Genomic DNA, 27,914 nt, shown 5'->3' with positions numbered 1-27,914 from the left:
TATCTATTTGCCTCAGAAAACCATACCCTGAATTTTCTGAAAATATTGCAACTTGTTAAAAAAAAAAAAAAAAAAAAAAGCACTGAAGATGTCTAAAGGAAGCAGATACAGCCTGGGAGTTTTCAATCCCATCAGTTTAGTGCTGAACTGCCTCCGTTCACTTCCTCCTGTTTCCTGCCAGACATCCAGACAATAAAAGAATTTGTACAGCTGGAAGAATAGGAGTAAAAGCCAAAAACAGAGTAAGGGCTTCTATGGGAGACAGGAGAAGAAGCAAGCAGGCGACATCTGGGGATATTTAAAACTGTGAAACAAATCTTAATTTATTTCTGACTTGTAAAAAAAAAAAAAAAGCATAATGTAGCATGTAAAATGGAGAGAGGAACAATTTTCTTGAGGTCAACTAAGGACAACCCAGGAGAGAGAGGAACTCCAACAATATCAAATGGAGGGAAAAAAATAAGAAAAACAAAGTACCTTGTTCACAAATTTTGCTTTGTGTTTATACATAGCATTGCTCTAACGCACAGCATTACTGCAACCAGTATCACACCACCCCACAGAAACACCTCTGGGTTCGGAGGGGGAGCTGCTGGCAAGGAAAACTCCAAGGAGACCAGCTGCTCTCTCTTGATCCACGCTCCTAATGCCTAAGTTGGATATCATGCCGTCAGCGAAATCGTGAAGTTATGTCTCTGACACCGCTTTTCCATTCTCTCCAACTTCACTGGAGAATGGCTCTCCAGAGCAAATAAGATGAATCCATTAAGAGCTCCATCAGCCAGGGGTTTACCTTGACAGGCTCCCGTACGGATATTTGGAATGAAGCCTCGACGACAGGGGTGGGGCTGGGCGGGGCACATCTCACAGGGGTGGCCCCAGGCTCGGCCGACAGTGGCACAGCAGAGTGTTTTTGTGCAGACAATCCCGCTGAGCTGTCCCTGGCACATCTGGTTGCTGACCACGGTAAAACACGGGCCCGTCCTGTAATCTGAAAATAAAGAAGGAGAATTCCATGAAGGTCCAGGAAAGCAGGAACCATCACGCAGAGAAACAGCTGTGCCCCATCTTGCTGGACTCCAAACTGGGAAACAGTCTTCAGGGATAGAACCACACATCACTGACTCTGTGCGAAGCCTTGGGCAGATCATTCTGCTCACCTCCATCTTCCTCACCTACAACATAGGGATAAAAACACCAGTTCCTATCCACTGTGAAGACACTGTTGTAAGAATCAAATGAGCAAATGGAAAACACTTTACAGTTGTGATGTCCTATAAAAATATAGCATATTATTACACATTTACTCAAGAAAATGTACCAGTGCCCACTATGAATCAGTCCCTGTGCTTGATGTAGATGTTTTGGTGATTAAAATAGACCACATCCCTGCCCTCACGGAGCTTAGAGTCTTATTATTTAGGCTGGAAAAAGAAAAAATTTCAAAACTTGCAATGAGGCAAGTCATGGCATTTTCTTCCTGAGAGTTCTTTGAACAAAAGAAATGGTTACCCGGTTCTTTTGGATTGGGTCCATCTTTTTTCAAATACAAAAAAAAATGTGCAAGCAAACAAACAAGTAGGCATTTTTAAAAATTTACCCATGCAAGGACATTAGGCATTTAGTATAAAGAGGAAGGACACTGCTCTGAAATCACTGTAACCCTTAGGCAAAAGTCCATCTTAAAGTAAACAGAGATAAGCTAAGGCCATAGGAGAACTTCCAATTACTCTCACCAGATGCAAAATCTGCCTTCATTTTTGTTTTGTTTTGTTGTTTTGTTTGCTAAACGGAGAAAGTCAATCTGGATTCAGCAGCCAACAAACAAGAAAGATTAACATGTAGTGAGCAAAGAGGACCAAAGCCAGGCTGTCCCCAGCCTAGCCATGATAGAAATCGAGACCATAATATCCCTTTCTGTTCTACAATGACCTTGGTAGATAAGGGAGGCTGGGTTGTGGCGAGACCATAGGCTTCTATCCACCACCCAACATCGCATGTTTCCCCATGTCATTTTCAGAAATGCACAGTTTCCCATGAGTCCAGGGATGGAGTAAATAAATAATAAATAACTGAATAACCCCAGTAAGTTAGTTTCACCACTGAATTCTACAGTTTTATGAAAATCACTGTGTGTGCTAATGAAACTGCTGGGTTGGGTTTTCACTTTTCTTTGCTTCTTTCTTCTCTAAGTAGCTCATGAGACATAGATATGCAGTTTACCAAACAGCAACTCTTCCTTTACAGTACCAGCAAGAGTGAACAGGGTGGACCATAACCACATTTCGACAATAACTGAATCTTACCTGCAGGCATGCCACTGTTCTCCGTATTCTCTCTCTCCTGCTTTCTTTGCTGCAGTAATGACTCCAGCTCCTCCTTATCACTAAATGTTCTTCCTCACTCTCCCTTCTCTCTTGCTAAAATGAGCCACCTGTGGTCAATGGCACCTCCCTAACATCCACATGGAAAGAGGAGCCTTCTAAGGAGTTCCTAAAACAAAACGTCACCCAGTCTAGTTCAGCAAGAGGACTAGGCCCAAATTATGGTATTACTTGAGAGATGGACAAGATGGCCAAAACGTCGAGTCCCCATCTTCACATCTCCCTCTCTCCGTGCAAGTGCTTGCAAAAATATGCTATGTGTATCACTGATGGAATGCAAGATGACTTTAGATTGTCATGTTTTAATAGGCATGTATTGTTTTTAAATTTTTTAATGTTTATTTATTTTTGAGAAGGAGAGAGATAGAGCATGAGCAGAGGAGGGGCAGAGAGAGGGGGAAACACAGAATCAGAGAGAGGGAGACACAAAATCTGAAGCAGGCTCCAGGTTCCGAGGTGTCAGAACACAGCCCGACGTGGGGTTCATACTCATGAACCGTGAGATTATGACTTGAGCCAAAGTCAGACACTTAACCAACTGAGCCACCCAGGCACCCCGTTATGTATTAATTCTAATTTGTATTATTAAAGAGTATACACATAACAGACTCTGATTTCACAAATATGTTTGCTATGATGAGGATTAATAAAAAGTTTAACTCAACTTAAAGGAAAATATTAATGAACACTAGTACCAGATATGCAAATGGGCCCAAAAATTGTGTAGATTGCACATAAACACCACCAGTGTTACCATTCCAAAAGACTAACCTTATACCTTTGTTCCCCTCAAATCTCTAATGCTCTAGCCCCATCTATCTTTCCAGCCCTATCTCCTGACACTTGCTCAGTTTATTGTCTTTTAATTTTTTTATGCATTTTTTACTCCCCTGGTTATTTTTTAGTTTTAGATAGTCAAGTTCTAGGTATATTTTAATATTTCTTATAATATGCCAGGTCTGTTCAAAATCCACTATCTTCTTCCATAGATGTTGAATTGAAACAAGAATACAAAACTTAAATGCTTGAGCTATTGAATAAAATCTCTGCCCTCATTTCAGTCTGTCTATAAAGAAAAAATGACAGCACCATGACGGTACCATAACAGTTTGGAGCAAAAGTGCTCTTAAATGCAGTAAACTCATGGGCAAACTCAAAGGCTGTAGTCGTTCATTGTTTCATTCAATTCTTCCAAATGTTACCTATAGGTATTTAATAAATACTTCTCTAATATATGGCATTTCTTTTCTATTTTAACACTTTATTATATATTTTTGTGATTCTAAATAAATAATATTTCAGACAATTAGGAAAAGGTAGAAACATAAATAAGAAAATAAAAATCTCATGTAATTGTACCTAAAGAAACCCTTGCTACATATATGGTATACATATTAGGTTATTACCTAAGTTCACATGTGTTTTATTCTTGATCACAAAATAGCACTGTATTAAATACACGATTTTTAATCCTGGTTTTTTCACTTAACATTGCCAAAAGCACTTTCCCATGTAAATACTATTCCAAAGTATTATTTTAATTGCTAATAATTTTCCATCAAGTTATAACATAATTTATTAAATAATTTTCTTATTACGTGTCATTTAAATTGCTTCCAATTTTTCATTATTACATACAACAGCGTTCATTACTGATGAACTGCTTTAGGATGAGAAATGTTTAGTCTCAGGCAATAGCCATCATTATTTTTATGGCTACGTATACATATATTGCTTCTGAGACCAGCAAGATCACAGCAACATAATCTCTTATTTAAAAAATAGATAAAACCTTCTATGTTAGGTAACAAGGAAAGGATTTTAAGTTTGTTTCTTTTTCTCCTCTTCATTTACTGAGGTAAGTGCAAATGTTTGAATCAAACAGATTCATGCAGGCATGTCATTTTCAATCTTTTAAAAAACATAATGGAACAGAAATTTGAATTTACAATCCTCTCTTCGACACTGCTTGGATTTGGTTTTGCTTTTCACTTTGCCAAGATACCTCATGGAAAGACCTTATATAGAGGATTGCAAAGAATCAGGGTAGATGCAAACACATGTTTTGAGAGGGACACCAGCAAAATTGAGGCATACTACAAAATACAAAGAAAATCTGATTCAGTCCTGTCTGACACTGGCTCATGACTTCAGACATGAATTCCTCATTGGAAAACCTTCATAAAAAGAAAATAATCCTTAATACTTTTCTAGAGTCAAGTTCTTACCCTCATCTCAATATGAAACACATGGAATGGAATAGGCACTTGTTAATTCTGACAATTTTCATTAGGCATCTCTAGAGCCCGTAGGGGACCCATCTTTATTAAATATACTAGATATTTGGCCAAGAGTTTGAGTATGTATAACAGAATCTATAGACTTAACACATTTCTACACTAAATACTTATCACTATGGACAAAGAACCAGATCATTGGACAGTGCATATTAGTAAGTGGACATAAATGTATTTGTAGGTCCACATTTTCAATAAAAATTGCTGAGTGCAGAGGGAGACGCATAATTTGGATGAAATAGAATTGGATCTAAAAATCTCTTGGAAGGTAAATGCTCTATTAACGTGGTTTTCAAATGTCATTCTGATTTGGCAGTGTGTGCTTTTTGTCCTGTGCTTCACTTAGATTGCCAAAGTTATGCTGTTTTTCTGTCCAATACTTCAACCACAGAAAAAAAAAAATCTGCCCACACTCCCAATTCCTTACTAATAATCCAATTATTTACAATTATTCCCATAGCACTTACGTGATACTAGGCTAAATTTACATACTCTTTTTTTCAGATAGTCCCAGCACTAGACAGGGAATGTGCTTAATTCAATGCTTGAGTAATGTCTGACTCATTCCCTCAATGTAAATCATTATTCCTAATGCAACTAAAATATACTATTAAAAATACTCTCTGTTTGCAAATTGATTTACAATCACTTCCTTAGAAGACCTCTATGAACCAGGGCAACAGACCAAGACTTTACCAAATTAAAATGCAGTTTTAATTGTTTTTAATGGGCTTACTCTAGTGTGGCTAGTTCCTGGGAAATTCTGCATGTACATGTTCCCATTCTGAGTGGTGAGGCTTCAGGACTGTTTTCAATCCCCATAGATTTATCATGACTTAGGATCTAACCAATGTGTATCTGCAGCCTCGGATCCTAGGCCCCTGCCCAGCTCTGCAGCTCAGAATGCTGTGACCTGTGGTGATACTTCACTTTCATTTGTAATAAGACTTCACCCTGAGGCAAATGCATCATTCACAAAGAAAGAATATTGTGGTGCACTGAATTCTTGTCACTACTGCCCAGTCACTAAACCACAAACTGCAGGGAAGGCACAAGGATATAATTTTGGGCAGTAGGCTCCAATTATTTTAAATCCTTCTTTCCATAAAAATTACAAACAAAAGAATGAGATATCAATTTATCCATGACAGGGTCATAGCATGCTTCTACCTTCCAGGTAGGTTGGCCTGAGACACATCAGACTCCTAATGTGTGGAATTTCAATACAACCTCCTCAAGAAGGAGTTCAGGGAACTTTCAGTCCAAAGAAAATTAAAGCAAAGAAGTTCCATGATGATAATTAGTCTCATAATTGCTGCCATTTCTTCTTACTCCAATTATTCTTAACTTTGGGACATAAGCAGATCACCTGGGAAGTTCCGCAAAATACTAATGTCTGGACCTCTGTCCTCCCACAGCCCCTCGCCTCCCACCCCCATGGAATCCAATGCAGTAGATGCGGCTTGGGGCCAGGGTGTCCTTCTGTGTTTTGCAAAAGCTCCCCAAAGCGACTTTGTCTTCTTGGGCTCTAAATTGTCTTCCTGTCTGTCTGTCTGTCTGTCTGTCTCTCTCTCTTACCATTATTGAGAAGTGCTTATGTACCATTATTAATTGGAGGTATCTTCAAGTTAGCTGACTGCCTACCTGAAGGTCTAACCTTAGAAATGTGAGAAAGCCCATGAACTGGAATCACCACTACTCAACATAACCCAATTCCATAGTATTCCTTTCAATAGTGTTGACGGATTATGAGGCACTTTACTATGTTCTTTATTAATTTTACTAACCACAAGCTCACTAAACCAAACAGCAAATCAAAATTTCAGAAGGCTAATCACCCACTACTCTGCTGCCCTAACAGTCAATGGAATTCACATTTCTAGGCTCTCCCCTCCCAGTGTTAGAAAGCACATTTATACACATAACATCACTCCACTACCATGAACTCCCATTTCCAACTTCCCAGTCCAGTGCTATACGTGAGTGAAATGCCAGAAGGATTCTCCATCCAGGTTCCAAACACAGTAATCAAACTTAGAATCAGTAACAGCAAAAGTTAACTTTTAATTTCCTCCAGAATTACACTATCACACATCACCTTGAAATACTTCCATGACTCCCGACTTGACTAAATACAAACTACTAAACATCATTTATGAAGTTTGTGCCAAAAACAGTCAAAGTTTAATCAAATGAATCCTACAGATCTAACTTGTAGCTGAGAGGACACATAGGTGTAAAGAACAAGACAAATGAAACCACAAGGAAACAGTCAGAAAATCCAGAATGTGTGATTTTCAAAGGCAACTATTCTGAACTTTTCCAAAAACAAATGACCCATCTGAGTAAAAAAAAAAGTATGGTAGAGAGATTATTTAGATTAAAAAGACCTAATAACCCAACCTTACTTGGATTCTGTTTCAAAAAGAGACAACTGGGGAAATTTTATATGGGCTGAATATTACATAATATTGGGGAATTGTTGTTCTCTTAGGTGTGGTCATGGTACTGTGGTTATCTATGAGAATGTCCTTGTTCAGAGATGAAGTGTTGTGATGTATGCAACTTAATTTTCAAATGATACAGCAAAACAGAGTGTGTGTATATATATATATACTTATATATATATATATAAATATATATATATAAAATATATACTATATAATTATATTACATATATAATATATACATAATATTTAATATATAATATACATATATAATATACACATATATTTATATATACACATATACAAATAAGCACATAGAGAGTATTATATGTATATAAGTGAGAGAATGTTAATATTTAATCTAAATTTAATATTTAATGTATAATACTTTATATTACTATTTCAACATTAATGTAAGTTTGAAATTTTTAATAATAAAAATTCTGAAGGGGTGAGAATTCCTTCTTGGGCTACTTTCTAGTGAAAATAGTACATTATTGTCTCTTCCATTTCATCCAAGCTATGCTTTTTTTTTTTAATTATACAGTAAATTTCAAATATACTTTCCAATCCATACATTTTTATAAAATACTACATGCAAGAGTATGAATATGGTCTCTACAGCATTACTTAAAGAATATGAGCTTTTGGCAAAATTTACTAAGCTATGTTATGCAAAATGTTTATCTTTTAGTAACTGTATCTGTACACCTTCTCTAAAACTAATTTCTAAAAATTTTTTTTCTAGAAATAGGATATAGGAATAAGCACAAAACTATTTCTGTTAACATTCTGCTGACTTTTAACTTCTTTAATTCAGAAAAGTATTACCAATATAAATTTTAATGTAAATAGCATTCAAAACTGCAGAAACAAGGTGATATATACCATTTAATTCTAACATGCACACTAAGCAGTTCACCAAATCCAGCCCATAGTTCCGTGGAACCCAATTACGTGCAGCAGCAATTCAATATTGTTAACACATTTTATTCTGTCCTATGATGGACTGCAATCTTGTTCAGGGAAGAGAATGCCTCCTATCTGAATCATCATTTACCTGACATTCTTTGTCATATACATATATACATTACACCTGTACATCGTACAAGTCATTATTCATTTTCACTTTGCCCCAAAGTTATCTCCAAACTACCTTTACTAGAAAAAAAAATGGGGTGGTGGGGTGGAGAGAAGTCAAATTCTGGGTTGGGTGACAAATTTACAATCAAGATAATAAAATCATAGTGTCTTCATTTTTCATGGTCTGCAAACTGCACTTTAAAGAAGCAGCTGGCTCTGATTCATGCAGTTTTCAAATGGCTTGCATGAGTGCCATGTGAAACCAAACTGCAGCTTCCCCACAGAGCATCAGCTATGGAACAGCAAGACAAAAACAATAGTATTATATAACAATTTGATTTATCTGTTCTTTTATATTTTCTTCAAAGCCACCAAGTATAAAACATCCCTGCAATCCAAATGCAAGATTAACAACACAAGAGTATAGGGCTCTGTGATCAGTGATATTAAATATAAAACTTTCCAGGGTCAACATATTCTTAGATCAACTCATGTATCTTAAAAGTGTCTTGTGATATTGCTTAATTTCCAAATACAAATTCTATATGAATGGAATTAAATTTCTGAAGGATGCTAATAGAATTATTATTGTAAAGAGACTTACACATAGAGAGTGTAAAGGCCTATGTTTGTAAAGGGGCAAGAAAAATAAACTGATTGGTATTACTCTACTGCAAGTTCTACTACTATGAGATACCTAGCCAAATTCATAGAGACAGACAGTAGAACGGTAGTTGCCAGGGCCTGGAGGAAGGGAGGAGAGGGGAGTTATTGTTTATTGGGTACAGAATTTCTTTTCAAGAAGGTGAAAAAGTTCTGGAGATGGATAGTGGTGATGGTTGCATACAGTGTGAATGCACTTAATGCCACTGAGATACACCTCTAAAAATGGCTAAAATGAAGAAATTTTGTGTCATGTATATTTTACCACAATAAAAAAATACCACTGCATAAAATAAAATCAGACATTCTGACTTCAATGATCAAGTTCAATGAGTAAACTTCACAGTTATAAAATGTAATCAAGGATTTCTTCATTCAACAAATATTTACGGAGCTACTGTGCTGTATCAGAGAGCAGCATGAGATAGGTCCCTGACTACATAGAATTTACAAGCTGGCAGGAAAAGTAGTCAGCAGATACGTGAATACATTTAAAATCATTTTAGATTTGAGTCTGTGATTTAGTCTACAAATGAAATAAGGACGCTGCCATAATAGAGAATAATTGGGGGATAGCTACCGTGGGAAACGTTATCAGGGAAGACTTCTTGGAGAAGGTGATATTTATACTGAGGCCGAAAGGAGGAAAGCAAGTCAGCTGTGCAAAGGGAGAGTAAGTGCTTCAGAGGTTTAAGACACAGCAAGAACAGTGGGTCTGAGTTGGGAGAGGGCCTGGTTTCTCTAGTAATGAGAGAAGACCACTGAGACCAGGGCTCAGAGAGCAAGGGGAATGGGACACGCCATGAGCCTGGAACATTGGGCAGGGACTGAATTACACAGCACATTCCAGGCCACAGTAAGGAGTTTGGATTTGGCTTTAAGCTCAACAGGAAGCCACTGGAAACACAACATGTTATTTTTTTAAGTGTGCTGCGTAGAGGGTTCAAGAGTGAAAATGGAGAGGTTCCTGAAGGATCCAGGGAAAGATGGTGGTGGCTAGACAAAGGTGGTAGTGCAGAAGTGGGGAGCAGCGAGCAGCGGGCAGATGTCTCTGGGAGGTGAGAACCAACAGCACTTAAAGATGGTTTGCATGTGAAGGGTGAGGGAAACTGAAAAGACAAGGAGGACTTGTGGGTTTCCGGCTCAGGTAGTTGGATACATGGCCAGCCACTCACGGACATGGGCAAACAGAAGGAAGACCAGGCTCTAACTACCAATAATCAGCATGTAAGTTCTTCCAATTTCACAAGTACTGAGTATCAGGTGATTTGAACTGATGAGGCTGGTCCTGCATAAAACAATATTATCTGTACATCTCGATGCCATAAAACCTATGTATAATGAAATGACATCTTGGTCTGTGCATTTTAGCTTTTTCACTAAATTTCTTGTTGTTCCCTTTCTCTTTGCGAGCAAGCATGTAGTTGGATCACATTCACATATTTATATTTAATCTATATGGTTGAAATTCTTACTTCAACACGTTTGGCCAGTTCTCACAGAAACCCGAGTATTAAGTACACATGGCTCAGACCAACAATATGTGACGGAATCCTGGCGTGTGGGTGGGATTTCCTCCAGAGGAACTTCACTGTTGCTTCTATGAAATGACAGGGCAAGGGAATCCAAGACCACTAGCATCCTCGCTGCCAGCCCTAAGTTCATTCTACAGGAAATTGATACATACCACACTCTACTGATATTATCAGTTCTTAGAGATCTGGTGAAAAACGTAAAGCAAAGGACAAGCATTCAGCTATTTAACCACAACTGAGAAATGCCTCATATAAATATGGGCTTTCTGTAATATCAAGACAGATAGATGACAGTGCAATAGTTTAGATACATTGGTTAAGAAGCGTCATTTCTAGAATTGCCTTTTACTAGTCATTAGCTTATGGGTATATGTTGTTCATCCCCTCCACCCCTGTCTCTCTTTTTCCGTCTCTTTCTCTCTCTGTCTCTCTCTCTCTCTCTCTCTCTCTCTCTCTCACACACACACACACACACACACACAGCACTGAACCATGCTAATATATTATCAAGTAGTTTTCAAGGTGACCCTCCTTTTCTCAGAATTTTTCTTTGGAAGAAAACCTCTGATGAATGAAAAATTCCTGAGACTGTTTCCAGCTCGGGTCTGGCACTGAACTCAACTGAAGAAAGACAAGTTGGAAGAAAGTACAAGCATTCCTCAGAACACGTGAGTGAACTGTGCAGAAGACAGGCATGGAAGCTGGGGGGAATGGGAGAGGCCATGGTTCCAAAACTCGGTCATGTAGGTGTCATTAATCAACAGAAGATTCGTGACAAAAACCTGTGCCTGCTCAGATATCAAAATATGGCAGAAGACTGATTTTCTGAGAAACCAAAGACTAAAAGCATTATAACCTCAGAACTGCATTTTTGCTGTTATTTCATGGTCATCCATTTTTAAGATCTACTATAAGGACTGAGAACATGTTACTAACTAGACAATTATGGCAGCTTCTGGCCTCTTGGCAGCTTAACTGGTAACATAAGGGTTTTGATGTTCTGGGACACTTGTACGTTTTATAGGGGACAACTGTTTTAAAGCATAGAATAGCAATTACACAATATACATCATTTTCTTTCGAAGTAATAGTTATGTCCCAGACATCTCAGGTAAATGATCTAAAGAGGTAAGCATTAATACTATGCCATACAGGCAAATAGGTCAATCTAGTTTTAGCTAAATTGTACCTCATGCAGCCAGTGGGAGGAGGGCTCAGAAATTTCCATTCTATAGAACTGGAAAAAGAATCTCAAGTTGCTCCTGAAACTATGAGGTCTATAACTATTAAATCGCATACTGTCTGAACACTGAAGGGGCACTGTGTTACTCTGTTCTCTCTTACCACTTACTAAAGATTTACATCAGCTTGGCCAGACATTGGGTTTCATCTGAGGCAGCTGGTTAGATATGTGTGGAAAGTGCATATGGTTAGAAAATAATAAGAGACAGCATTAAAAGTGGTTTAACATGCCCCAAGAGGCAAGCCAAACACCACAATTTTCTCCAACTGTGGAAGAAAAAACAACTTGAGCCAGATTTTGGCTCTCTGTATATATGAACAGGTCTATATTGTATTCCCTTGGATATTTACAAAGCATGTTAACAATAATTAAAATTGAATTTCCAAACCTTTAAGGGTAAAAGTTAGGAATATAATATCAATGATCTTGGAGAGTGTCATAATTCAATCTACATCATTTTCACCATCCTGGGATTTAACTAATGATATTCAAAAATCTCAGTTCCTGCATGGAACAAGTGTTCTTAAGTCTTATGCTCATGCAAACATCATTTACTCAAATGTATGTTCTGTTTTTGGCAGTAGTTTTATGGCTAAAAGGTAGTGCTGCAGGATTATCAGCATTCAAATTTCTCTAGTCCATAATTCTTAACTTAACGATCACAGTTACCTGGGACCCGGGAGGTCCAAAAGTGCCCAGAAGTTGCACATAAACCATACGTACCAGCCTGACAAAGCTGGACACAGCAAAGGGGCCCTAGTCTCTAAGTGCCTGATCCAAGTGGGGCAATCACATGTTCTCTTCAAGAAATTTCGAACACGGATTGGGAAGTACTGGTTTTCATCTTTGCAGGTGGCAGGAACCTCAGGTGATGTTACCTCCAGAGTTCTAGGCCAGCAAGTACCTGAAGAAGCACATAGCAGGTTATCTGCATGGAGGAAGGACAATGTCTGCGGACAGGAGCAAGAACAAGACCACATGGCTTCAGGGAGAGGCTGAGAGAGCCTGGGTCCAACTCTCGATAAAGCCCTGGTGCACTGTTGTCCTCGAGTTCCTGGGACATCCCAGGAACAAGCCTCCCTTTCTGCGTTAGCTAGTTTCGTTACTTGCAACCAGCTGGATTTGACCCATACACAGTGTGCATTTTTACCTTTTTGGAGGACATTTTACTGTCCACAGTTTTCATCCGATCCTTAAAAATATTTGTGCCTCAAAAAATTCATAAACCTCTGTACCATTTAATAAGTAACTAATAAGAGTGTGGCACTATTTTAGGTGACTTGTCCAGATTAACTTTTTCATTCTCAAAGAAAAGTGAACTTTTCATTCTCAAAGAAAAGTGAAAATATAAAACCCTTCCCAGTTAGTAACACAAGACCAAACAACCACCACTTTAGCAACTACCCTCTTACTTCAATTGTAACTCAAGAGGGGCCCCCATAGGAACAAATAAACTTACAGAAAAGTTATCACAGCCAGATAGAAGTCAGTAGCTAATTCTTAGTAACACACAAAGTTCCAGCTGATTTTCCTCAAATGGCAGCAGGTATTTATTGATGCTCTTACCTCGTCTATTTAAGCAGAATACACCGTAAGCATAGAAATGAAAGGCAGTAGGCCGGAAAAGTCAAGAGGCCTGGTTTTCAGTCTCAGCTTAGCAACTAATTTGCTGTGCAGCCTGATACAGACACTCCACCTGTCTGATGGACTTTAAGTGGCCAAGCCACGAACCATTCGGATGCCCTGGTGGTCTCTCAGCTGGTCTGAGCCAGGACAGAGCTGCCAGGTTAGGGAGAGAAGGTCATTTTCATCACTTAAGAAAAGCAGTGTGAGTGGAAACATGTGTCTGATAGAAGCTCGTTTTCCCACCAGAAACTTGGCCCTCCCACTGTTGTTACTTTAGTAAAGGGCATCACCAGAGCCCAGACCACCCAGTCCACAAACTTGGGAGGGGGTGTTACAGAAGCCTTCACACACCCACTCGTTCATCCCTGTAAACCCTCTCAAATTTATCACCTGACAGCCTCTTAATTTGCTCCTCCTCCATAACCCAACTGTCTCGGCTTTACTGTAGATCCCCTTTTCCTCTAACCGCACAGCAGTGAACTTAATGGGAATTAGAACCTAAGGCACTCCGTGCAATGGTCCCTACCAGCTTCATCTCTCACCACTCCCCTTGGAGAGGTCCCCGTCGAGCGACACTGCATGGACTATAGTTCCTCAACTCATGTTCCCTCTGCTTGGAATGCCCTTCCTCTGAAAGTCTTCCCTGAGCACTCTCTTCTTCCTTCCTCTGTGGCACTAATTAACCTCCACTATAATCACTGATTTATATGATTGCTCTTCACCAGACTGCGAGCCTTAAGGGTAAATAATTTATCTCATTAAGACTGTATCCCCGGGGCCTAGAATAATCTGTGGGTCCATAATAAGTACTCAAGTATTTATGAATGAATGAATATGAAAAACTACACATCTCCTAAGTTAGTCTAAACCCATAATCTTACACACTATTCATTCCCTTTGTCCAAGCCATAATTAACTACTTGTGATTCCCTGAATCTCTCTCATTTGACTTGAATCCTAAAACTATGATGATCAGTGTGGCAGAGAGCCATTACCCTTTGAGTCAGTTTCTTCTGCCTCCTGGGGTTGCATTCTCAGTCAGGGAGTATAAGTAGTAAATGAAAGCATGTATATAAAATACCTACCAGAATTCCTAGTTCTTCCACTTTCCCCTTCCTCCCACAAACAGCACGGTTCCAGATTACTGAGGTATTCCGAGATTCTTAAAAACAGATGATGCCACTGATCCATAGACCACAGGACATGTACTTTCAGCAGGGCTGATAGATTTGTTCTGAATCAGCTCTACTCTCTTGATTGGCCTCCTCTTGTGAATAATAGGTGGTATTTGCAGAATAGGTCCAAAGAAAAGGCTGACATGAAGATCAAGTCAAGCCTGGATTCTTGCTCTGAGCAAGCTGAAAGGCACAGGTGGACAGCTGACCCACCCCCCTCCCGAGTCGCTTTCTCCCTAGCCCCCTTCCAGTTAGTAGTAGACATGTGCCCAGGTCTGTCAATAAGGTGCAGGTGGAGGCCTACAAGATGGCGAGTCAAGTAAAGTTTTTCACTCTCTGATAAAATGAGACACAGTCATCTGGATTACCACGTTGTCCTTTATCCTTTTGTCCTTCTAGAAAGATATGTGATGCCTGGAAAGTCCATGATCCTACCTGTAATCATGAGAACAAAAGCCTATGCACTAAGGATGGTCAGGTAGAAAGAAAGAAGAGCCAGTGGTCCTTGATGACATTTTTGATACCTCCAAATTCATTTGTAGCATAAGAAAAATTAACCCGTACTTACTTGCTTAAGCCACTGTGGTAGGGTCTTCTATCATTTGATCCAAACTGACTACTAACCAAGACACCAAGTACACGGATTTTGTCATTTTTACGTAGCATGTATTTTAAAAATTGAGAGCAAAAAGACTGAGCAAAGCAGATCAAGTACGTAAATAAATTCCACCCAAATTCAAAGGAGAATTCCAGATATTTTTCCTTCATGAACTTATACTCTAAAAAATCAACTTAATTTTTCTTCCTGGCAATTAGATAAGGTATCTAAATGTTGGGCCATGACCAGCCTCTGCTAACCTGCCTTAACACTCTGCTCTTAATGCATACACATTTTTAAATCAACTAACATAGAAATAGTCATATGCATCAACACCATCCCAGGAGCTACTGCCAGATCTCATTTGTGAAATACATTCCATTTTTTCAAAATAAGGTCACCAATACCTTTGTTTCCCTATTCTATTCTAACCAGTTGAGCTCTTGTTTAATGTGATAGGCTCCATATACTGCCTTTAACTGAAAATAAAGAACAGTATCCCCTTCCTCCCAGGTTCCCAATTGTTATATGTATTTGGTTTGTTACCATAACAATCATAAAAAATACAAACAAATACAGTGGACATCTGGAACTGATGGAATCCTGGAGCTATGGCCAAACAGTGGCAATTTCAAAGTATGTGTCAATAAGAATGTACTGAAAAGAAAGCAAAGACCAATGTAAATGCTGAGGAGGCCTGTGGGCAGGGAGAGGCTGGAAGGGCACTGAAAGGTAATCACTGCGTTTGCATCAATGTGAGGAATTATTCAATCTTTAAATAGGGTAGCAGTGCTGATACCCTATGCAGGCACAGATGGTCTATACAACCAAGAAAAACAAAGTCTTAGTCTTCTAATCTGTTCTGGATCAAAGAAGGGGACGGAAAAGGGTGGTAAACGAAATTTTATCACACTTCTCTTTCCATCCCCTGCCCCTAATTCTTGTGAGTGTGAGAGGAGTTGGGTTTTTGTTTGTTTGTTTTAAATCCCAGATGTTGTTGTTAATTTGAAAAGATTCATCCAGACCTTGGAAAGTCTTCTGATGACAAGTCTGATTTGAAAGAAGTACTTAGCCCTTCAATACAGGAAATTCCATAATTATGAGCTGCTTGTGCTTCAAACGTTTATGTATAAGATGAGCTTTGGACTCTCTCATTTTAGAATTGGAAAGAAACTTATTGAAGGAGGAAAGAAAGCACACATTTATAGAACATTGTTGCTGGCTGGCTACTTTCACACGCTGCCTCATCTAATTCTCACAGTTCTGAGGAAGGCTTTTCCTTCCATTTTACAGAAGAGGAAACTGAGGCTCAAAGTAAAGTTAAAAAACTTGCCCAAGGCCTTATACAGGCTAAGAAGCAGAATGAAAATTCTGATTTTGGTGTTTCTGATTCTAAAATCTGTACTTTCCTCTTACTATTTTGCCTTCCTCAAATACATCATACAATTTATACAAGGGTAAACTAAAACTCAGAGAGGTGACGTAATCTTCTCAATGTCACAAAGCAAATTAACAGCAGACAGAATTAGAGCTCAGACTTCTCAAATCTTGGGTCAGGCCCTTGCACTCACACCTCCTTTTAGGTATCATTTTTGTTGTCTTCCTGTACATCAGGATTAAATCACAACCCTGAAGATTCAAGCACTATTTGTATCAGCATGAGTGATCTTACTTCTACTCCTAAATCTGGAGCTATATGTAAACCCTCAGGGCAGTGTTGGAGTGTTTGCATGAAATATGATTTTGTTTTCATAAATATATCCATCCTAAATCATGAAAAAACAGAAGCAATTTTGGTGTCAGTTGAAAAATATATGTGTTAAAAGAGGCAGTTACCTCCAGGAGCCGGGATGGGAAAGTCTAAATAGGTATTGACATTGTTCTAGTGCTTATGGTAAGTAAGCAGTGTGTATTCTTTTATTACCTTTGTAACTATCTGCAAACGGGGATGGAAGTCTATACCTATGTGGCCATGGGCAAATTATTTACTCTCTGATCTTAAGCTTTCTTAATTATACATAGGGATAATAACAGTCAGGATGTTTGTAAGAAAGATATGAGCTAAAGTATGTAAAATCTTTAATCTTGGATTAAATAATGATACTGTGAATAGAAGAGATCTTTTCACATAGCATGCATCATTTGGTTGGTTTCTTCTCCCTCTGAAAGAATTGACTCTCATTTGTGCACTATTCAAACATAGGACATATTTAATGTGCTATGTTAATTTCAGTGTATATGGTATTTGTGTTACTTTTTATGTAAATTTCACACGGTTTCTCCACTGTCTTGTTTCCTTCCTTCCTACTTTCCCATGTTCTCCCCTTGATCTAAGACTAAAGGCTTCCAGCACTGCAAATCTGTGCCCAGTTAAAGGCTGTCATGCTAATCCCAGCTGCTCATTACTGAGGACCGTGCACAATCCCCATTAGCCCAGCTTGAGCTTCTAGAGCTCTGATCCACCTCCACAGACTCACCCCACATCTACACACAGGGCAGAGATCTGGGAAAACTATTTGGCATCGTCTATATTATCCAAGAACATGTCTGGTTATCTCATCCCAGAATGCCTTTCCCCCTTCAAAAGCCTCATCCTTCAAGCCCAAACTTAAACACTTCATATTGGAGGGAGCCTGCCCAACTTCATCAGTCAAAATGAACATCATCATCTCCTGTGCTGCATTACCTTTACATTGCCTATTTGGCACTTGCACCATCTGGCCTGTGGTACACGTCATAGCCTACTGAACAGTAAATTCCCCAGGAGGGACAGTCTCTTGTTTGCCTCTGACCTCTCATTCTCTAGCCCCAAATGCCAGGGACACAACATACTCAATATATATGTTGGTTGAACTGAACTTCTAACCAGGTACAAAATTTTTTCTTGCTTCCCTTTGGGTCATGCACAACTACCAACAATTATACACATTCCTTAGATGAGCTCATGTGAAGTTAATTAATTCTCCAACTCAGCAGGATATCAGAACTGAATGTACCCAACTAATCTACATGCTAAGATAATAAACAGGGTTTTGCCTTCTACATTTCTAGTGGTGGTCTCTGAAAGAAACTTTCTACTAACTGTGTAACTCAAATATTTCCCAAATAGGAGATTCTAAGCTAAAAGGCTTTTCCAAGGCAGTCATACACTAAACATCTCAACTACCTTATCTCTCAAAGACAGTTTTGCTCTACATCATTTCAGGAGAAAATGCAGCATCTATGAATTTAATTTTTTAACTTCATAGAACATATTCATGCAAAGTTCAACAGCTTCATGGGGTAAGGTTTTAGGTGAGTACAACAAACTTCAAAGGTTAGTGGATCTCTTTTTATATCAGTGGAATCTTGGTGCAGTTTTGGAAGAGTCTTTATAATTCACCTTCAATTTCTATCCATTCACAGGATGAAACCACCATGAAATAGTGGTTGGAAAGAAGGATTTAACATCAAGCTGCAGCCATGGCAGATTCAAAATCCAGCCAATGCCAGCCAAATATGAGCTCAAAAGTGCTCATAAGAAGAGGCTAAGGTTTACAAAACAATCCTCTTTGATGAGTTAAGTACAAGGGAAACAGAAACATATGGGTTAAATTCCCCTTGAAATGCCCTTGGATTTAAAATTAAGTGGAAAAGTGCTTGGCAAAGCATAAATTCTAAGCATCTGAAATGCAGTTAGAAATAATTTTCTTTGAGACTTTAACAAGAGGGGTTCCCTGAGATCCCTTGCACAAAATGCCAGGTACTTCTTATGTCAATGGCAGGTAATGGTAGTGAGCTCAGGCACTGTGCCGTCATGGAACCTCAGAGAGCCTCAATTCCTGCACGTGTCAAGTGCAGATAACAATAGCCCCTTACATGGTTGTTAAGGTTTAGGTAAACTGTTACACGTAAAATAGCTGGAAGTATCCCAAGCTCATAGTTTTCATCTTAGGAAGGAAGGGTTTGAGGCCCCAAGCCCAAGACTAAGAGGCGGATTGAGTGCATACTACTGAACTACAATAGAGAGGACCGATATTTTGGGCAAAGTGTCAGTGTGGAAGGTAGATTCATTGGCACGTGGAACCAAAATCTCCATTCATTCAAAAATTTGTTAACATTACGTGCCTCCCTGATTTTTTAGGATCAGAAAGGTCCTAACTTTTCTTTCCAGATGAAAAGAAAACCAAAAAAACTGAGCTAGGCCAGGGAAATGATTTGCTCAAGGTCACACAACTACTGCAAAGCAGAGCCAGCACTAGAACTCAGGTTTCCTTCCTTCTAGCCCGGTACTATTCTCCCTACATCATGTTACTACTCTGGATGTGGGCCTGATAAACTCTGGTGCCAAGTAGCAATTGGTTTCCCCTCCAGGGGAGCAATGGAAAGGGCAGCAGAGTCCTTTTTCACCTTGGAACATGCCAGAGATGGCGTCAAGAAAGCCAGGTTTAAACCAGGTCAGCCAGAAGGGTTTGTCTAACGCACAGCTGAGCAAGCTCCATTCAAGCCAGGATTCCGTCAGTACAACGGGTGTGTCAGCGACAAAGTTGAGTGAACGAAGTTCAAGCCAAGTATTCATTGAGAAGGCTAGGCAAGATGGGTCTACATTGGGAAAGGGAAGAGAAAAGAATCAGGTGAAGGTTTAAGGAAAGGTATCAGACAGCTGGGTTTTCCTCTATAGCATCTTCCTTCCACCGGGGCTGCTCTGAGCATATTTAGCTATCTTGTGGAGTGTCCTTATAACATTGACCATCATTTGATATGTTTGCATTTGCAAGGTTCTCATTTGAAAAGAAAACGTAACACTTACCTTGAACACTGTGCCTAAAATATAACTAAGCCACCACCTGGACATGAATTTGTCAATTTTAAGGCTTTGAGATCTGAATGACTAGGCTTCCCTTTTAGTGGCTGTGTTACAACTTAGAGTAGCTTTATCACTTCATTCAAATATGTCTTCTTTTTTTTTTCTAAAGTTTATTTTTGAGAGAGAGAGAAAGAGCGAGAGAGCAGGAAAGGAGAAGAGAGAGAGAGAGAGAGGGGTACAGAGGATCTGAAGTGGGCCCCACACTGACAGCAGAGAGCCCGATGCAGGATTTGAACTCACAAACCGTGAGATCATGACCTGAGACAAAGGCAGATGCTTAATCAGCTGAGTCACCCAGGTGTCCCAAAATATTTTTTCTTATAAAAGAAAAATTTAAACAGGCTGAACACAAATAATGATTAGCACCTCAAGCTCTCTTGGTCAGGCTAAGCTAGCATCCAACCCCATTTCTCACCTCCCTATTGGAATTCTCTTGGCTCTATCCAAACTGCTGAAGCTTTGATCCTACAACACATTTCATATATTTCTATGCATCTTCAACTACTTCCCATTCTAGAATATCTCCTCCAAACTAGAATATCTAGTTTATCTAAATAATGTTGTCCAGGATAAAAAGAATTATAAATACTTGAGTATCATTTTGAACATCATTTCAACATTATTATCGTGAGGTTTAATTTTTTAATATCTTAATAATTCCAGAAGGGGGAGGGTTTTAACTATTATATCTGCTCCAAGCCAGGATATAAAACCCTTTCTAAGCAGGTTTTCTCTAATGTGTGGTAAAGAGAAACATAAATTATCTAAGTCATTTTATAGCGCAGTCAAGCAAAACATAAAGTTGTTTTACTAAAATAAAGGCTATTTTGGCACACGGACAACTAGCTTTGGAAATTATATACTTAATTCTATACCATAGAAGTAGCTAAGGAAATTTTACAAAAAGGCAAAAAACAAACAAACATATAAAATATCTGGCTACGGTATACACTGATGCAAAATCAGAGATATACGAATAGTAGAGGGATCATATTCAGAGAGAAGATTAAATAGGCATGGACATAAAGTCCATTTTCAAAGAAGCAAAGCCTGTGAGCTGGGTCTGTTTTCTGATAGCTAATTTTTATAAAGCCAGGACGATCTTGAATGTAATATGGGAGTAGCTACAGGTGCTATATGGCTCTGACTTTCTGGTGAAAGCTTACACCACCAGCTACGCAGTACTGCATATACACATCCACTTGTCTGATTTTCCATAAAGAAAGTCGTTTCAGAGCTCGTTGAATTCACACTGGAAATAAGCGCTGATTATCTGAAGTTCGGACTAGGAAACAGGTGAATAAAAAGGCCCACCCCCACTCAACAAATACCCAAAGGGTTTTGGTAAATGCAAAGAGCAGAAACCAAGGGTCTGCTCAGAAATACACTTTATTTAAAGTTATTGGAAATACTGACTGCAGAGCACTAGAAAAGGGAATAAGGATTCTGTACTGCAAGCCATTTTCTCTATCTTAGGTATGTGCTCCTTTGACAATTTATTGGCTGGAACAGCCTGGTTCCTTTCATAACAAATTGTAGCCACAAATAAATTATGTCTAAGGAATTTTGAGACCCCTTCAACAGGGAGCTTGATGCAATCCTCAAGGCCCCAGGCACTTTCAGCATCGGCAGAGAGCTCTCCAGGAAGTCTGGTGGGTGGAGGCTGGGTTCCCCCAGACTGAAATCCAAGAACTCTCTCATTAGAGGAGTCTGACTGAGTGAAAGGCCTGCCGAGGACACAGACCAAGGACAGGCAGGCAGACCTCTGTGAGCAGCCAGGGTCCAGAGCAAAGCACAATTTTTACAATCTTCAAAAACTGTCTGCCAACCCAGGCAAGCTATGAACCTTGCCTGCGTCTGTGTGAACTAAGGAAACAATGTAAACTCTCCTTGCTTCCCAGAATGACTGGATAAATGCTAAGACTTTGAATTGCCAAGAGATTTCCACAGCATTCAAGTACAGAATGGATTCACTCTGGCAAAGGAGAGGAGATTGAAAGAGATGATGGCATATAGGAAGGTAAGAATGACAGAGGAAAGTGTTCATATCTAATAGCAGAAAAATAATTTAGAAAATATACTCAAGAGAAAGACTGAAAGTAACATATCCACAAAACCCTTCTTTTATAGAGACAAATCCTATCAAATGGTTTACTACGTTCATCATTTGCTCTCAGTCATCTATCATCTGTAAGGGTAAGTTTGTTATTCCTACTTCATATATGTAGGAGGCAAAATGAGGTAAAAGATGCTGCACACAAGAAATGAGCTCGTACAAAAAGGGTTTAGAGTGCAGAATTCATGGACTCTTCTCTACTAATGGACACATGAAACGTGACTTAAAATTGCTATTGCATGAAACCACGCTTGCCCTTGGTGTTGGCAGGGGTCAGTCAAGTTTCCTCTACCATATGTCCTTATCTGAAACCATCCTACATTCATTTGCAAACATTAAGATTAAACAGTCATAAGGTGAAGCTCACATACCTAAAACCAATAAAGGATCCTGGTTAGTGACCTGACTATGCCATCTACAAGATGGCTGCTCAAATCACTTGACCTCTAAGTCTTGATTTCCGTATCTATGGCAGCTGGATAATAATATTGTGGTAAGGATTAATTGAGATAACATATAGCAAATTTTTACCCCATTAGGTGATCAAAGAGCAGTTGTTGTTGTTGTTGTTGTTGTTATTATTATTATTATTATCATTATTAATGGAGGAAATGAGAGACTTGGATGTTATTCCCTGGGAACTGGATTTTCCCATGCTCTTGGTAGTTAGATTCACAGTGTATGTACATGATATGAGAAATTCAAGTATATTTATAATTTATGATTAGTATGTACTAGATTTGTAAGTATTCCTTGGTCTTCTTCATATGAGCATGTTCTGATACTCTAATTACAAATGGGAGCTCCTAAAATTGAGAACCCATGGCTTCAGTGTTTTTTTTTTTTTTTTTATTTCTCTGAAGGACTTCAATAAAGTTGACTGAGTCCTGAATAGCTAATATACTCAAGGACTATAATGCTAGAAGAGGCCTTAGAAATTGTCCAATCCATGCCACTTCATGTTACAGTGAAAAGATTCCGGTAATGAAAGTTAAACACCCCACCCTTATGTTACCCTTCCTAAACCAACTAACCTCTCTGGGCCATAATTTCCTCACTAAACAACAGAGATGGCACCATACCACCCACCCCACAGGGTTGTTGAGAAGGCTAAATAAAAGAATGCATTCAGAAACAGCTGGTAAATTGAAAAGCAATGACTTTCATCACTATCATTACAGACTAGAAAACTAAGTCTAAGAGGGGTCAGTGATTTTCCCAAGGTCATCCGAATTCCCAGTGATGAATGGTCTGTGGGGGAGAGGTTTTGAGATCATGGGTATGGGTGAACAATCTCAGTGACTTATATTTTCTTTTTTTTTTTTAATTTTTTTTTAACGTTTATTTATTTTTGAGACAGAGAGAGGCAGAGCATGAACGGGGAGGGGCAGAGAGAGAGGGAGACACAGAATCTGAAACAGGCTCCAGGCTCTGAGCTGTCAGCACAGAGCCCGACGCGAGGCTCGAACTCACGGACTGTGAGATCATGATCTGAGCCAAAGTCGGACGCTTAACTGACCAAGCCACCCAGGCGCTCCAGTGACTTATATTTTCAAGCCAATTAGTGATTTCCTTAAAATTAGCTGAATCTGCAGTCCTTCCCTTCCTGGCCTTGACCTTTACAATGTTCATTACCTCCTGCTACAGGGAGATCTAGATTCCTGAGCATGTGTTCATGTAGACTGGGCAGAATCAGAGCAATCACCTGCTATGGTCCCACAGGAAATGTCAATGCTCTAAAGATTTATGTAATTTAAAAATTCAGAATAGGCAATACATTCACAGAAATCAAAACTCAAGAAGCACAGAAAGTATTCTCGTCTCCTTCCCTTTCACTCACCCTCTGCCCAATCCCTCCCACTAAATAGGTAATCACTTTATTGGTGCCCTCAACATTTATTCAAAAAGTGTTTTTTATGAAAACACAAGCAAATATGAATATATTAAATGACAACTCAAACTTCATTAGATTCAATTAAAAATTTTAAAGCATCGCATTTATCTTTTTAGACTTCACTGAGAATTTCCAATTAAGCCACTGAATCAATAACCTTCCAATGAAAATATTCTTACTGTTGCGCTAATGGAAAAATAATCTCCCTCTACGTTAGGGGCTTCACCTCACAAACTAGAATAATGTCCTTAGGTTATCAGAATATTTGTTTATTTTTAATTTTTAATGTTTATTCATTTTTGAGAGGCAGAGGGGGACAGAGCGTGAGCTGGGGAAGCTCAGAGAGAGACAGGGAGACACAGAATCCGAAGCAGGCTCCAGGCTATGAGCTGTCAGCACAGAGCCTGACGCAGGGCTCGAACCCATGAACTGTGAGATCATGACCTGAACTGAAGTCAAATGCTTAACTAACTGAACCACCGTAACACCCCAGAACTAATATTTAAATGGTTGATATAGTCAACCTACTGAGCAGGGGAAAATATGAAGGCAGGTCATCCTGGGCAAGCAGTTTGCTTGGTTTAATTAAGCCCAAATTTTAGTGCATATAAGAATAGCTGATGAACTTATTAAAATGCAAATTCCTGGACTAAGGCCCCAACAATATTGATTCCTTTGGGGAGCAGGAATCACATTTTTACTAAGCAACCCTTGCAATTCTGATGTGAGTGATCAGCAGACCACATCTGAGAAACACTACACTGGAAATTAGGAGAATGGATACACATCTAGACTCCCATCTATTAGCTCCCCTGGTTAGTAACTTCAGTTCACTGGACCTTCATAACATTCCCTACAAAAGGTAGAGACTGAGCCAGATGGTCATAGGGTTTCTCTCTAGTGGTCCACGCTGCGGTACTGTGACATCTTAGGCAACTTTGATGGACAGTTAGACACAAAGAGACCATGGATTAGTGGGATGCATCTATTTCAGAGAAACTTTATGTACAGTAGTTCCCCTTATCTGTGGTTTCACTTTCCATAGTTTCTCTTACCTAAGGTCAGCGTGGTCCAGAAGCAGATTTTCCTCAGCCAAAAGTAACCTAACACTACATCATAAAGCCCACATCTCTCATCTCACTTCATCCCATCATGTAAGCATTTTATCATCCCACATCATCAAAAGAAGAGAGTGAGGACAGCAAGGCATTTTGAAAAAGAGAAAGACCACATTCATGTAACTTATTACAGTATATCGTTATAATTTCTCTATTTTATTCTTAATTATTATTGTTATTCTCTTATTGTTTCTAAGTTATAAATTAAACTTTATCATAGGTATGTCTATATAGGAAAAAACAGTATATATAGGGTTTGGTACTCTCTGTGGTTTCTGGCATCTGCTGGGGGTCTCGGAACACATTCTCCACAGATACCACATTTCATCAAATGGGGGCCAGGTTGTATATTACAAATGGGGAATTGGGTCAATGTGAGAAGACTCTAAATGGAACAGACCTTCATGCTTGGGCATGAATGTTTTGTTTTTTGCCATCAGCAAAGGGAAATGTGCATGCCTTTAAACAAATCCAAGCCTTGGGTTCATTAGAAACAGAAACATATTTTTAAAACCAAAGCATTTTCATTTTCAAGGATAAAGTTCTGCTATTTTTAGAGATGGCACTTAGTGATGGCCCCACTGGTGGCTCACCACTCAAACACTGACATGCCAGCTTGCAAAAAGATAGAAAAGCTCTGCCCATGGTTTGGGGAAAGTATCTTCCCTGCAAGTGGGGGCCCCTAGTCTAAATCAGGTGAAGAGCAGCCCATACAAGCCCTGTGCTCATAATCTGGCTACAGCATTTAAATTAGAAGGGGAAATTATATTTATTGTTTTCATAAGGATTTTGAAGACTCTAAAATTCTTTTTCTTAAGTTTTTTTAATGTTTTATTTATTTTTGAGAGAGAGAGAGAGAGAGAGAGAGAGAGAGAGAGAGAGATAGAATAGGAGCAGGGGTGGGGGCGGAGAGAGGGAGAGACACAGAATCTGAAACAGGCTCCAGGCTCTGAGCTGTCAGCACAGAGCCCGACGCGGGGCTCGAACTCACAAACCACGAGATCATGACCTCAGCCAAAATCGGATGCTTAACTAACTGAGCCACCCAGGCACCCCATGAAGACTCTAGAATTCTTAATGAAATATTTTAAATCCATTATCTCATTAGTTTATGCCTTCTTTAATGAAGAGGTTTACTGCATTAGAAATGTATTTTTTAAATCTATTCATAAATTCCTTTAGAGCAAGGTTTACCCAGTTAACTACCACTACAGTCGTTGGGATACACGAGGTCCTCAATAAATGCTTGAGGAATAAAAGAATGAACAAGTGAACCAAAAGTTCCTGGACAGACCAAGTTTTGTCATCAATCCTTGCTGAGAACCTACTTACTATATGCCAGGCACTTTTTTAGGTTCTAAAGATACAGCAGAAAATAAGCAGCCAGTTCCTGCTTTCCTGAAGCTACCTTTCTAGGGGAAGAGCTAAAATTCCAGTTAAGTATTTTTTTTTAATACGGTAATGTGATAAAGAGGGACTGGGGAAACATTAGACAGAATGGTGGGAGAAAATAAAAGGGTTGAAATAAATTAATTCGTGAGTTTCATATGAAGAAGTTTCCTTCGTATAAGTCATCGGTCCTGAACAGAGTGTTTGGGGGCCAGGGTGAGCCACATCTATTAAACCTGTTTTTGAACAAACCAGGTTTGCAAGGCCACAGACCACCACTGAACCACTGCAAAGCTGCCTAAGCTCCAAATGTATATTCATTTCCCAAAAATGAATACAGAACAAAGCATCTGCAGAACTTCCAAGCAATTAGGCCTTTAAATTATAGTAAGTTATCTGTACTCAGCCAGTTTTCTTCTCTCATTTTGCAAGTGCACACTCTACAGGTATCTAGTACATTTTCCTCATGGTTATAGCTCCCTTACATGGTACTCTCCATATTGTATCTGTCTTTAGAACTCAGTGTGTGTGCACACCCTACAAATTGTATCTCCACTGTTCTCTAGGAAATACTGAAAGAGAGGTACAAAGTTGGAAACACACAGCGACTCCTGAATCAAGTACAATCTTAAAATGCATAATTTTTGTGATAAATTCAATACTGATATATATTTTTAAATGCTCTGGAAAGGAGACTTGGAGATGAAGTTTGATATCTTTAGTGAGCCAGTTATGTAAAAAAACAGTGCTCAAAATCTAGAAGGTATCACGCGTGCTCTACACTTCACCCGTTCTCTTTCCGAGCATCTGGATCCTTTTATATACTATATTGTTACAGTGGGTGGTCTGGAAATTTTAGGGGAAGACTGTAATGCTTGGTATGGGAGGCAGGCATACAGAAAGCTCAAGAGTGACACTGTGGCTGCTTAACTATAGAAGAATAATCCTGTGATTAGCTGAACTTCGCTCACCCATAATCCTCTTCATCATGCAGATACTAACACCACCCTGACTATTAAATGGTCCCCAGAGGCTTTTTATTGTATAAGATTATTTGTTGGGCAGCACCCCTCGCAACCAGATCAATAAAGCAAACTTACTGGAATCATCTGCAGGGACAGAGAAACATTTCTGTGATACAAAGCCAATGAGATTTTATGTGTGTTTTGTTGTGAGGTCAGAGAAAAGATATTTTTGGAGGGAACTGAGTTGAAGTTTCTGGTGTCTTCGTCTGAACTGTTTTAGATGTCCAGCACCTATTTTTTTTTTCTAGTTCTATCTTTGTCTTCTCAAATGCTTATTTTCTACTAATAACAAAAAGTTAGTTTAGTTAAGTAAAAGGCCAAAGCCCCAGGTGGTCCTCACATGTCTACAAAAGAACTCTATACTTGCATAACTACAAAATAAACTCCAGTTTCTCACTATCCCCCTTGATACGAATGGAGACGCCCTCTCAGGAAAATCACCACCACAGCTTGGCTTAAACTAATGTAATAACCT

At 39.1% G+C, this 27,914-nt stretch overlaps 1 protein-coding gene across 2 annotated transcripts in view; it reads right to left on the bottom strand.

The window, feature by feature from the left end:
• The window catches only part of FBN1 (fibrillin 1), a 240,096-nt gene that overhangs the window by 132,702 nt on the left and 79,480 nt on the right, over nt 1-27,914 (bottom strand). For both annotated transcript variants that reach the window (XM_058737818.1, XM_058737821.1), the window contains exon 6: nt 794-991. In XM_058737818.1, coding sequence (XP_058593801.1) covers nt 794-991 — 198 coding nt within the window. The remainder of the gene's footprint in view (nt 1-793; nt 992-27,914) is intronic.

This window comes from Neofelis nebulosa, chromosome 7 (assembly GCF_028018385.1).
Source record: "Neofelis nebulosa isolate mNeoNeb1 chromosome 7, mNeoNeb1.pri, whole genome shotgun sequence".
In the NCBI taxonomy this organism is placed as follows: Eukaryota; Metazoa; Chordata; class Mammalia; order Carnivora; family Felidae; genus Neofelis; species Neofelis nebulosa.
This window is presented reverse-complemented; position numbering and strand designations above follow the sequence as displayed.